This window comes from Armigeres subalbatus, unplaced genomic scaffold (assembly GCF_024139115.2).
Source record: "Armigeres subalbatus isolate Guangzhou_Male unplaced genomic scaffold, GZ_Asu_2 Contig1452, whole genome shotgun sequence".
Classification (NCBI taxonomy): Eukaryota; Metazoa; Arthropoda; class Insecta; order Diptera; family Culicidae; genus Armigeres; species Armigeres subalbatus.
The window spans coordinates 5,926-19,846 of NW_026942235.1; the positions used below are offsets into that span (position 1 = coordinate 5,926).

The window sequence follows — 13,921 nt, forward strand, 5'->3', positions numbered from 1 at the left end:
TTTATGAAGCCCATCGGCCTTCTTTGTCACTCCGCTTCTAAATATATTCATATTCGGCTCTGCACCGTCAATTTTGGAATGAATATGGGTCAGTGAGTATTTATTTGAATCTCACAAATTATTAAATAATCGTAAAACAGAATACATGTTTGAATATTTTAATAGATACACGCATAGATCGAATCCCGACGTTCAATTGAGGAACATTTTTAGCGGCAAATGTCAGTATAATCAAGGCTAGTTATGTTTTTTTCGCGCGCAGTTAGCATCAAGATGAATACTCAGTGGTAATCAATTGAATGAATCTATGAAAAAGTAAACTGAGTAAGTCATTCTATGTTTTGAATAATCAAGACACGATTGTCAAAACTCGGAGCGAATGTGCTTCATGAAAGTGAATATTTCATGCTCTGCCTGTTAATATTGGAATGAAAAAACTAATTTGATGATTCTGAAAGCAAAACAGGAATTTCTACAGGAATGCTACTCAAAAGAAACAACAGTAGGAGGTTTTATTTGCATCTCTAAGATTACATATTAACTTTGTGATTCTCTGATAAACTTTTTGTTGTAAGAGTTCAGTTCAGATGCTTCGCTGAGGTTAATATATCTTAAGAATTTCCAGTACCAGAGCTACGGAAGGTCCCAAATACTCTTAGGAATCTATAGGGATATTCAGTGATGAACTTTATAATTATTTAAAAAAAAATCACTGATAAAAAAAATAAATAAAAAATAATAATATAGGGATATTTTGGAAAATTTCTAAACCATTACAATTTTTTCGCGAAATGTTTATAACATACTACACTGACAAAAATTCAATCATATCCATTATGTGTGGCACACATAAATTTTGACTATAGCATTTCCCACATAACGGCTATGTGAATTCGCATAGCATATATGTGAAAACACACATAACCGTTATTAATTAATAACCTTTATGTGGATTCTTTTATAGCGGGTGATTATTAACGCACACATGAAATTTATTTGTAAATTTCTTTAGATTTTTGCCAATAAAAATGTGTGCATTTTTATTAGTGTAGGGAAAGAAACCCAGCTTTGTCCGGGTGTTGAAAATGTCACAATAAACTATTTGCAGCACCGCACTCTAGATCAATTTCCGTGCGTTTGTTTTGTTTTCCTTAACAGCTGACCCAAAAAGGTAATCTAATGATTTTTTATATTTCCCCGTTATATTCACCAACTTTTTGTATATACAAACCTTGCGGTTCCCAAAACGAATCTATTCGGGGAAAAATCTTGCAAATCGGTCAACCCGTTCGCGAGTTAAATCGTCAGGAAGGAAATCTCAACTCATTTTTATTATATTGATTCGCGAGTCCACATTTTTTTGTATCCTCCTGATGCATCGAAGGTGTACGAGTTCTAGATATCCTAATAACTGATACACATTACAACATGATAACATCATCAAAATTTTCGAATTCATGAAAATTTATAATTTCCATGCTGGGTTTAGTTTGATTTTGAATCAGTTGAAATTGTCCATCTTCAAAATTGATCGGTTTAACCATTTGTTTTAGCTACATAAGGTTTATTTTTAATTTTTGTACTTGAGAAAAAACCACGTGGTCATAGGGGGGGGGGGGGGGGGGTGCTGCCAAATGACCACGATAAGCCACATAGGGGAAGGGGGGGTTGAAAATCTTCAAAAATATGACCACGTGGTTTCTGGATGGCCCCCTAATTACAATACTATCAAGAATACAGTTAAGGTTCCCAATATGAAGATATACTATGGACAAACTCTCTGTACTGCAATTCTACGGACCATGTTGATTCTGCAACTGCTATGTCCAATCAACGCCGACTTTGTAAGAAACATAACGACAATCTTCAAAATTTCCATACCGTGAAAGCAATTTGACAACCTCAGGTATATTTTTTAGGTTTAACGATCTGGTAACCATTTATCGTCAGTGCATTGTTCTTCTCGCAAGCCAGTCGGTCGTTTTTATAGTTGCGATGTGTGAAATACAAAACACAATTGAATTCAGGTGATTATAGAATGAAGCCAGAAATCGGCCATTTTGTAAACCACGTGCTTTTCCAATATTTTTTTCAAGAGCACGAGATGAAAGATCCATAACGTGTATGGGGCTAAAATAATGGTAGATCGTTTGCTTAGTTATACTGAACAATCATAATTTGAGTTTCGGCACTGTACGAAAACTATTACGCCAGATTTGGGCTTTTGGAAATGTATGTAGATAAACGTGTGGTGAATTTGAAATTCACCACGGGCTTCATTCTATAATCACCTTCAGTTTCCCGCTTGGCAGTGCGAAGCCAAATATGAGTGAAATTGTCCATTTCGTGATGGACATGGATCGAAGCCAAATCGATGCTGTTTACAGAATAGCACAGGAGAAGTCCGTGTTCATTAAGTTCAAATCGGAAGAAGCAATGCTGTATGCATTGACTTCTAATTCGGACGCATTATTTTTCCATTATGCAAATGGAAAAGAAGCTGCTGTATGCATGTCCCCTGCGGGTGAATACATCCAGTATGTGCGGGTGTACGACTTACCACCCGAAGTTACTGATCACGAACTTGCTACTATGCTGGGGAAGTATGGTAAAGTGAAGAATGTGGTACGGAAAAAAAGCTTTGTTTCGACGCGTACACAGGTGTACGTGGCGTGTACATGGACGTGATCCCGTCATCCCTACATTTCTCGCATCGAAGGGGGAACATTTTTTATAGCGGAAACAAGAATAAAAGTCGGGGGCAGCAGGGACTATGTCCAAGGGCTTGACGATCCCTCCCCAGGCCATCTGCGAGTTGTGGCGCCTGCCTAGGGTGTGGTGGGGTTTGACAGTGGGCCCTGTTAAACCTCTATAAAAAGCTGCATGTATCCGCAAGTAGGCTCCGCCAAAGCAACCGTGTGCCGCTCAAAACGCACAAGCCCATGTCCTGGTGTTAGGTGGGACGTTAAACAGCCCTGACACGACGGCCCTCCGACGAGACAGGAGGTTTGCGCAGGCCTAATAAGCCGCCTTTAAAAACAACTATTACGAACGACATAGAAGATAATACGACTCGATACAATCGGCAACGACCTAGGCGACGAATAAAGGATCACGATTGGAAGCTTGGAACATGGAACTGCAAGTCGCTAGGCTTCGCAGGTTGCGACAGGATAATCTACGATGAATTACATCCCCGTAACGTCGATGTCGTAGCGCTGCAGGAAATCTGCTGGACAGGACAGAAAGTGTGGAAAAGCGGGCATCGAGCGGCTACCTTCTACCAAAGCTGTGGCACCACCAACGAGCTGGGAACCGGCTTCATAGTGCTGGGAAAGATGCGCCAACGCGTGATTGGGTGGCAACCAATCAACGCAAGGATGTGCAAGCTGAGGATAAAAGGCCGTTGCTTCAACTATAGCATCATCAACGTGCACTGCCCACACGAAGGGAGATCCGACGACGAGAAAGAAGACCTAGGAGCACGCGCGCAGGACATGCGACTTCCGGCTTCGAATCTCCAGGAAATCCAGGAGGAGATCGGCCGGCTGAAAAACAGCAAAGCCCCTGGAGTTGACCAACTACCAGGAGAGCTGTTTAAACACGGTGATGAAGCACTGACTAGAGCGCTGCACTGGGTGATTACCAATGTTTGGGAGGATGAGGTTCTGCCGCAGGAGTGGATGGAAGGTGTCGTGTGTCCCATCTACAAAAAGGGCGATAAGCTGGATTGTAGCAACTACCGCGCAATCACATTGCTGAACGCCGCCTACAAGGTACTCTCCCAAATTTTATGCCGTCGACTAACACCAATTACAAGAGAGTTCGTGGGGCAGTACCAGGCGGGATTTATGGGTGAACGCTCTACCACAGACCAGGTGTTCGCCATACGTCAGGTATTGCAGAAATGCCGCGAATACAACGTGCCCACACATCATCTATTTATCGACTTCAAAGCCGCATATGATACAATCGACCGGGACCAGCTATGGCAGCTAATGCACGAAAACGGATTTCCGGATAAACTGATACGGTTGATCAAGGCGACGATGGATCGGGTGATGTGCGTAGTTCGAGTTCCAGGGGCATTCTCGAGTCCCTTCGAAACCCGTAGAGGGTTACGGCAAGGTGATGGTCTTTCGTGTCTGCTATTCAACATCGCTTTGGAGGGAGTAATACGAAGGGCAGGGATTGACACGAGTGGTACGATTTTCACGAAGTCCGTCCAGTTATTTGGTTTCGCCGACGACATTGATATCATGGCACGTAACTTTGAGAGGATGGAGGAAGCCTACATCAGACTGAAAAGCGAAGCTAAACGGATTGGACTAGTCATCAACACGTCGAAGACGAAGTACATGATAGGAAGAGGCTCAAGAGAGGTCAATGTGAGCCACCCATCACGAGTTTCTATCGGTGGTGACGAAATCGAGGTGGTTGAAGAATTCGTGTACTTGGGCTCACTGGTGACCGCCGATAACGATACCAGCAGAGAAATTCGGAGACGCATAGTGACTGGAAATCGTACGTACTTTGCACTCCGCAAGACGCTCCGATCGAATAGAGTTCGCCGCCGTACCAAACTGACTATCTACAAAACGCTTATAAGACCGGTAGTTCTCTACGGACACGGACGATGCTCGATGCTCGTGGAGGACCAACGCGCACTGGGAGTTTTCGAAAGGAAAGTGTTGCGTACCATCTATGGTGGGGTGCAGATGGCGGACGGTACGTGGAGGAGGCGAATGAACCACGAGTTGCATCAGCTGTTGGGAGAACCATCCATCGTTCACACCGCGAAAATCGGAAGACTGCGGTGAGCCGGGCACGTAGCCAGAATGTCGGACAGTAATCCGGTGAAAATGGTTCTCGACAACGATCCGACGGGAACAAGGCGAGGTGCACAGCGGGCAAGGTGGATCGATCAGGTGGAGGACGACTTGCGGACCCTCCGCAGACTGCGTGGTTGGCGAAGTGCAGCCATGGACCGAGCTGAATGGAGAAGTCTTTTATGTGCAGCACAGGCCACTACGGCCTTAGTCTGATGATAAATAAATAATAAGAATAAAAGTCTTCTATGTAAAATGTACGGACACTATCTTAACTTATGTACCAAGCGGAAAACCCGGGAAAAGCAAAAAAAAAACGTCAAGAAAAACGGAATGAAAAGTTAACAACCCTACGTACGCTGCTGTGGTGGAAGAGAATTTTGCGGACAAAACTGGCTGTGAATCGGAAACAGAGGGGGCCAATGACGCATTACTGGAAGACAACGACGAGTTCAAATGGATGTGTCCAGTCCGGCAACTGAAAACCAAAAAATCACATATTATCAATTTCTGGGTCCGTTGAATTGTTTCTACGACATCTGAGCCTACCAAATAAATGAAATAGAAAAAAAAAGGTTTTCTCGTATTGCTTCGGTTGACACATGCTTAGCAATTCTCGTGAAAAAATCCAGAATTTGATAGACGTATTCGATGGCAAATTTTCATTTCGTGAACCAATAAGCAAACGTATTCTATTGCTTCTAGAAGATTCCTTATTCCAAAGTCGAGTCAAGTACGAGACACTGAAGACGACCTTACTGTTGAGGTCGAAATACGTATCTGACAAGGTACAATCAAGTGGTGGAATTAAATGGGATGGAACAAACTCGTCTTATGACAAGTGAGGTAAGATGTTTCTGTGGCGGTTTGGAACCCCTCCACCTTCTTGAAATGGGGGCTTCCATACAAAAGAAACAGAAATTTCTGCATAACTCGAGATCTAATCAGAGAATAAATCAATTTCGGGGAAACGAAGTTCGTCGGGTCTGCTACTAGTAAAGAATAAAAAAAAGTGATACATATCAATTTTTAACATGTGGCATTATAATGAACTGCAAAAGTTTGAAGACAAAAGTGTTATCTCCCATATCCACCCTATCATAATCATTGAGAAATTCATTTATGAGAAAATATCAAACAAAGCAATCGTGGTACTTCGCCAGCAGTCAAAGGCATGTGGTCACCCATCACGGACTGGAATAACAGTTTTCCAGCAGAATTCCGCTTGCCCAGCAGCATCATAATCTCCACAATTCTCATCAGCATCCGACTCTCATCAGTATCCGAGAGGAATTCCCATCAGAATCCGAGAAGAACTCTTTCTGAAGATCTCTGAAGAATTACTTCCAGAATCATTAAAGTATTCTAACCGGAATCCACACTGGATTCCTTTCAGTATCGTTGAGCGAAACCCTTGGAAATCACTGGAAGATTAATTTCTGAATCCCTAGATGATTAGTTCGAAGTCCCTCGACGATTGACTTTGGGATCCTTCGACAGATTGCTTTGGAATCCTTCTACGATTTGCTTCTATATCCCTGGAACATTGCCTACGGAATACATGGAACACTCACGTTGAAATTCCTTAAGGATTCCCAACAGAATCTCTGGAACATTCTCGTTGGAATTCCTGGAGAATGGAGGATCCCTAGAAGATTCTCAATGGAATGTTCATGTCGGAAGCTGTGGAACCTATCCATTGGAATTTCTGAAATATTCCCTTGGATGGATTGCCTTCAGAATCCCTGGAGGTTTCCTTCGGAATGCTTGGAGGATTCCCGTCGAAAACTCCGGAGATTCCCGTCGGAATCCATGGAACATTCCCGTCGGAATCACTAAAAGTTTCTCATCGGAATCCTTGGAGGATTCCCGTCGGAATCCCTGAAGGAATGTTGCATTTTTATTTCATTTGAGATAGATAGAATATTTATGAAATATGTCAAAATATCCACTGCCTCCTGGTGGGAACCTGATGGCGATCCGCCACATATTGTCCTTTGAGTATGCTAGACAAAGCCGAGCGCTACTACACTTAGACGCAATAGCCATACGCTATCAATTTGAGTCGTTGTAGCAATCATCGGCTGGTAAACAAACACACTTCGATACTGTGGGCTACAACAGAAAGCACGTGCTTGAGAAAAGAGAATATGGATGAGTGTGATTGATCCACAATTGCCTTAGGTGGTTGGACCGAATTTAAGTATCACATTACCACTTCTTAGATAACAATGAGGTAGTAAAATGTTCAAAAAAATGGAAAGGAGATCAAAATAGATTAAACAGATAAAGAGGCTATAGCCCCCTTGGCATCTGGCCTAGTTACGCCAATGTATCTACCGGTGTACCGTGTACGTAGCAGGAAAGGGTCCCTCGGTAATGATCTATTGCATGCGCTGGTGAAAAAAAAAACAAAAAAATGCTCGAAAAAAAACCTAATTAGAGGCACGTGGAGCAAGAACACAGGCTTCTGATCGGAACGATACCTACCTAGCTGTTGAAGGTGGTTTCGATTAATGCTTTGTATTTGCGATCGAAATTTCGATCGATGTATGAATTTCGTATCGCATTAGTAAAGCCATGCAACTATGTGAAGAATCACCCAACATGATGTTTCGGATCCTCATTTTGTCTGATTTAAAGACATTTTTTGTTAAACTACAAAAAATAATGTTGATTCGGAGAAACTGTCATTCAAAAACGCAAAATTTGCTAAAGACTTTATATAGACGATTCGTCAAAATTTTACAATATTTATTGTAATAAATTAAATATACTGGTAGAAAAACTACAAAGAATGACCGATTGCTCTGGATTTCACCGTAATTCCCACAAATCGATTAACATTAAAACCGACATAAAATAAAAAGATTTCAAAACCATACAGAAAGGCACTTATCGACTACAAGTAGAATTAAGCCATCAACATTAATGTTTATTCGCTAATAATGTTAAACATTGTTTACGTAATCACTAATCAACAACGTTGGCTAATTGCTACCAATTTTATGTACACAATTTTGATGTACAAAAATAGAACATTCGAATAAACCCAAAACCCCAAATTTACAGTCAGTTCGATTCGTCTTGAATTAGGAAATGCTCCTTTACATCCAAGAGAAAAATTACTTGCCACCTTTCTCAGTCGCTATGTGACAACACGCCGAACAAGGAACCCCATCACTGCGACAAACTTTCCACTTCGAGCGAGGAAAGCGACAGGAGCGGTCCGTTCGACTCCCAACAACCCCCGGTAGTGTACTCCTAAATTTACCCACATTACAGAATAATCAAGTATTGCGGACAGCGATGAGTCAGCAGAACCATCGTCAGCGACAGCAGCAGGTGCAACTGCAACGTCGGAAGCGCCAACGGAATCGTCGATGCCAGGCACGACATCAAACTTTTGCCCTTGATCTTATTGGTGCCGTTACTTCCATTAGCCATTTCTTCGCGTTCGCGCTCCTCGCGCTCCAGTTCCTCGATCAACTGCCGGTAGCTGTTGATCGTGGGACTTCCGCCACCAGTTCCCATCCCCGTTTGGTTTCTACGATTGAGCAAATTTTTGTGCAACTTGGACAGCTTCAGCCGGCGCTGAAACAACAGATTCTGTTCGTCCCGATCAAGCTGATCCCGATTGCAGGCGTTGTTATCGTCGTCTTCGTTATCGCTGCGGTCGTGGACCGAGTCGTGGTCAACGACGGCCGCTGCCAACGATGGCCTCCGACAGTGCGTCGCACCGGAACGGCGTAAGTTGCCAAAGTCGAAGTGGCCATCGCTGGGAGACGAAGGAGATTTCTTCGACACGGGAGACGACGCGAGTTTGTTGTTAGTTTGTTGGGGATGATGGTTAGTAGATTCAATGGTAGAGCTTAATGAGTAGGGTACTGACATTAGTTCCTGCAGTTTGGCGGACTTCTCGGCTTCCTCCTGTCGCAGCTTCTCGTAGTCGGCCGTCATCTGTTGGTGGGCAAGCGATAGCTTCTGGTTGGTGCTGAAACGAAGAAGACATTCAATTAAAACAAATCATTGGGAAAGGGTCGAACATCTAGTACAAAAATACTAACTCCTTCAGTTCGTTGATGAATTCCTGCTTCTCGGAAATCTCATCACGAAGTGTCGCCACCTGTTTCGTGTGGGCATCCCGCAGTTGGTCCATCTGGTTCTCGAATGCAGCCTTCAGCTGGTCAGCCTTCTGTTTCTCCTCGGCATTCACTGCCGATACCTGCTCGGCGGCCTTAAGCTTGGCGCATTCTTCCCGCAGGGCGTCCACGTTTTCCTCCAGCGTTCGCTTCTTGTTCTCCGCCTCCCGCATCGACTCCTGAAGTGACTTCATGCGAGCCTCGTGTTGCGAAATCAGCAGTCGGCACTCGCTCAAATCCTTCTCGTAGTCACCTACCTTCTTGTTGGCTTCTTGCTGGAGGTTCTCCAGGTTGGAACACCGTTGCGAAACGTTCTTCGCTTCGGATTTCATCTTGCTGATGTATAACCGGGCTACGGTGAATTCTTCCTCTAGTTTTCCAGCGGATGCCTCCACGTTTAGCTTCATTTCGTTCTGATCGGCTGCCAACGCTTGTCCGACTTCCGAGAGATCTCGCAACAAATTGCTCAACATCTCGTTGATTCGCTTCTTTTGGTGCGCAGACATGTCCTTCAGTTGCTGCAGCTCCGACTGGGCGCTGTTTAGTGAGGTCTGCTTCTGCAGTAGCTCGTCGTTGACCGAATCGATTTCCTTATTTTTGGATTCGATTTCCTGCGATTTTTGATCGTAGTTCACAGCCAGTTCTTCGAGGGCCTGGAGAACTTCCTTAACTTCTTCCTTTGCGCTTTCGTTTTCCTGCTGGATGCGGGTCATTTCTGCCTGGAGGTTCTCGTAATCCCTTCGGGTGTTGGCGATCAACTCTTCCTGGTCCATGATTTGCTCCTTCAGCTTCTCAACGTACTGTGACTGCTGGTTGATTTCCTCATCCTTGTCATCCAGCTGCTGGTAGAGACGTTCTCGTTCCTGTTCCAGGGCTGTTCGCTCGTCCGCAGTGATCGAGCCCACCATGGCTAGGCCGCTTGGGGTAGCAGGGACCGGAAGATCGGGAGGTTTTTCTAACAGGACTTCCACGTTTGGTGTGCTGGCTTCCATAACGTCTTGCAGATCAAGCTGTTCGTCCACGTTAACTGTTTCGCCTGCCCGCCATCTCGCCAGTTCCGCTTCCAATTTCTCCACCTTACCTTTCAGTCGGCCATTCTTTTCCTTTTCCCGCTCGTACCGTCGTTTCCATTCTTCGGCCGTCAGTTCCTCGTTCACGCAAACCACGTTCTTAACGGTCTTGGCTCTGCGAAAGGGGGAAATAAAAGTCAATTTAATCAACGGGATATCGCAAATTGAATATGTGACTTACCTTCGTCCGAAGTCCAGCGTCGATTTGGTTTCCGCCTCGTTGAAGCTGGCCGGGGAACAACAGATGACGATGGTGGTGCGTGCATTACCACCGAGCGACTCCTGCAGAATTCGCGTCAGCTTCGAGTCACGATACGGGATGTGAGTTTTGTTGCCGTCGGCCAGCGCCGATATCACATTACCTAGGGCCGAGAGCGATTTGTTGATGTTTTTCGCCTCGTCTAGCACCGTACCCTCGGCGCCGGTTTTCGAGACCTTCTCGGAACCAGCCAAATCCACCAAGTACAGCTTGCCGGAAAGTTTCTTTTGATTTTCGAGATTTTCCTGTTTGACGTTGATGAGGAACACCGAGTGCGATCGGGACGAGTGTTCGTTCATGTTCGTCACGGCTATGTGTCGGTTGGATTTACCCTCTTCGATGACTTCGAACACATCCTCCGGACTGGACACGAACCGTTCCGTAGCGCCTTTGACGTACGGCACTCGGTTTTTGTCCTCGTGTACGCTCAGGTTCACCTTGGACACGTCCAGCAGGTCCCGAATTTTGTCCATGTAGATTTCGTAGTAGGACACTTTGATGTGGAACTCAAGATTCACCTCCATGCTGTAGATGTGGTTGAAGATGTCGTTGACGATACGTGGAATGATACCCTGCTTGCCGGGGTCGCCGATCACGCCCTCCATTGTGTGCGTCTTGCCGGACGAAGTCTGACCGTAGGCGAAGATCGTCCCGTTGTACCCGGCCAGCACGTCGCTGACGATCGACTTGGCCGCCTCATTGTAGACCTTTTCCTGTGTGGCGTTCGGTTTGAAGACTTTGTCGAAGAGGTATACTTTGCCCTGCGGGAATGGATGAATGGAATGGAAAAGAGGAATTGATTATTAGTTTCGATTATGAACATGAGCATGATGAATAAATTATTAGTTTTGTTTATTTATAGAAACTAAAAGAATAGGCACATGTGAGAGCAGGCAAACAAACCGTTTCATACATAGATCATAACCCACCGCCATTTCTCGTAGGCAGAACTCAGTAGCAAAAACTGTTTAGAGATCAAAAGGAGACGTTTCTAACAGAAATCGCTTAAAACTGGGTAGACACGTGTTTGAAAAGAAGAAAATGAACATCAGATGCGAGGCGGCAATGTCCCACTGGGGGATGTAATGCCAATAAAGAAAGAAGAAGATGCTGTGATACAAAAAAATGTTGTGGTCAAATCTGAACAAGACAAATAGAAAACCTCCTGTCAACAAAAGCCAAACCTATTTTATTTCGTAAATTTAAAATAAAATCATTTAGTAATAGTATTTACGACACACATATGTCTTACATCCATTATGACATAAATATGAACGTTTTCCCATTGCTACTTTCGATTCAATCTATCTACCTGCTTCGATTCGCTTTCCAAGCATATCATCATCAAGATTCGCTTCGCCTGTTTTTGTTTCTCCGCCTCTACTTACTTTTATGGTGGCCACTGCCGCCTCTATGTAAAGGGTAATTCCAAAACCAAATCCCGAGGAAATATTTAAGTTGCCAAGTTCGCAAATTAACACAATCGAGTGCCGTTTCGCTTGCTATACGCATGACTGTCTCATATGCTTTCAAAGCTAAGCAAAAATCAAACAAATTACGCATGTAGAGGCAACAGTGCATAGAAGCCAAACAAAAAATCCAACAAATAGCTTACAGCGTGCTAGAGCCGTAAATGACGAACAGATCAGTCATCTGCGATCAAATTATCCACACACCCAAACCCAAATGACGGCATAGCGCACTCGCATTGTGCACCACGTACGTCAATATTTGCGTAACGATTTGATTTGAATATTTATTTGATTACCATAATTACGACTATGAGCATGAATAACTTTGAAACGTGAAAATCGGAACGAAGAGGTCAGTGAACCAATGCAATAATTATCGGTTTGCAGTTGGGGTAGTTACACAGCTCGGATCGGTGCATCGCGATGCAATTTTTGTGCTAATGCAACTCATTTCCCGAAAAATCGGATTAAACGTAAATGCTTTTTGATGATGGAGAAAAGGAGACCCTGCTTTAGAGAAAAAATGACAAACATTGAAGATTCCTCTGGTCTTATTCGGAATGGCAAACTTGTCGACATGTATGGATTTTGTGTCTAAATTTAGTTTTCTCTCAGCAAGTAACAAACGTTTCGCCAATCAAACTTAGCAAATTAAGTTTTTTACAGGTTGAAAATCAGCTGAAGATAATTATAACCTTTTATTGCTGTATAAGGAGAAATAGCGTGTTTAGGCATTAGCCATTTCAGTTTCTAATCTGAAATGATTTACTGAAGTACGGACAGAAGCGATCGGTCTTTCTTAGTCTCAGGTTGGTCTACATCTTCCATTTTAATCAAAGTCCTTCTTGTCATTCTTTAGATAATGCAACAATTTCGGCTTCTGCGGTAGATCATGGACCGCATGTTTGTTTACGACATGCCCGTGAGACTATACCGCCTTGACAATAAAACACACCCCCCTTTAGACTTGTGGTAATGAGTCCAAACACTCTCTTTTTGTAGCAGTCTTGTGATCAGCTCAAAATGTAATCACGAACTTTTGACGCTAAACAATCTGTCCTTGGAGATTTCAGGACTCCAGTTTTCTTTGAATAAACAAGTGTGCAAGATTTTCTGTCATAGGGTAACGGTACCAATAGTGGAGGTATTAGTAGATACACAAAAGAAAATATTTTTAAAAAATCTATAATTATGAGAAATTTACAGCTTTTATATCTTGGCCAATAGATAAACTAATAAATTTGCTAACAAAAATGAGATAGATGTTATTTTACATCAACAACTACCAAATATTGCTTGCACCACTAGTTCCTTTAGTGGCGGTAAAAATTAATTTTGGTTCCCATAGTGGTGCAATCCATTGATTTCTTATGAGACTCGCCACTATTGGTACAGTTGCACCACTATAGGTGCAAGGGAGTCAATTTTGTTAAGGAAAATCATTGTTTTCAATAGTTTTTCAAGCGAAATCTTAAGATAAGTTGCATTTAACAGGATATTTAAAGCACGACGCATCAACTGAAACCATCATAAAGTGTATAAATATGATAAATCTCATTAAAACCCTCCACTATTGGTGCTACCTCCACTAAGGGTACGGTTACCCTACCTGTTCAAACCTCCACTCAAGCTAGTTAAATAAATTATCTTTCCGCTGTTGAGTTCTGATGCATCGCTTAATTCCAACCATTAAGAGGTTATGAGCGACTCATGCAAGCATTCGATCCACGGGATTCCGCTGTTCTCGGGCACTGACTATGACAATTGGCGTTTTCGAGTGGATATACATATTTGAAATCCGTGAAGCTATTGGATATTAACAAAAAGGATCCTCCGACAGTAGCGGAAGAGCTCCCAAAGTTCCACGAAGAAGACGGGAAGCCTACCTGCATTCATGCATGACGATCTGCTGGTTCTAGTGCGAGACAAGGCAATTTTGTGAAGTCTGTCTAGTCGCAGACGTTCGTCAGAAAGCAACTTGCGAAGCTGCGAATGGCCGAAGGTTCGTCCGTCAAAGATCACCTCAAGACCTTCGAAGAATTGATCCGGCAGCTGAAACTGGCCGGAGCGAATATTAAAGAGAACGTTATCGTGTCCCAGCTGTTTGCTAATCTTCCCGAAACGTTCGATCTATTGGTTACTGTGCTGG

The 13,921-nt window shown here is 43.5% G+C and overlaps 1 protein-coding gene across 4 annotated transcripts in view; it reads right to left on the reverse strand.

Moving 5' to 3' along the window:
- Window positions 1–8,093: 8,093 nt before the first annotated feature.
- Window positions 8,094–13,921, reverse strand: part of LOC134202832 (kinesin heavy chain-like) — a 43,834-nt gene continuing 38,006 nt past the window's right edge. For all 4 annotated transcript variants that reach the window (XM_062677821.1, XM_062677820.1, XM_062677819.1 and 1 more), the window contains exons 3-5: window positions 10,223–11,061; window positions 8,897–10,156; window positions 8,094–8,823 (exon numbers count right to left, since the gene is read on the reverse strand). In XM_062677821.1, the coding sequence (XP_062533805.1) occupies window positions 8,109–8,823; window positions 8,897–10,156; window positions 10,223–11,061 (2,814 nt within the window). In that variant the 3' untranslated portion in view covers window positions 8,094–8,108. The remainder of the gene's footprint in view (window positions 8,824–8,896; window positions 10,157–10,222; window positions 11,062–13,921) is intronic.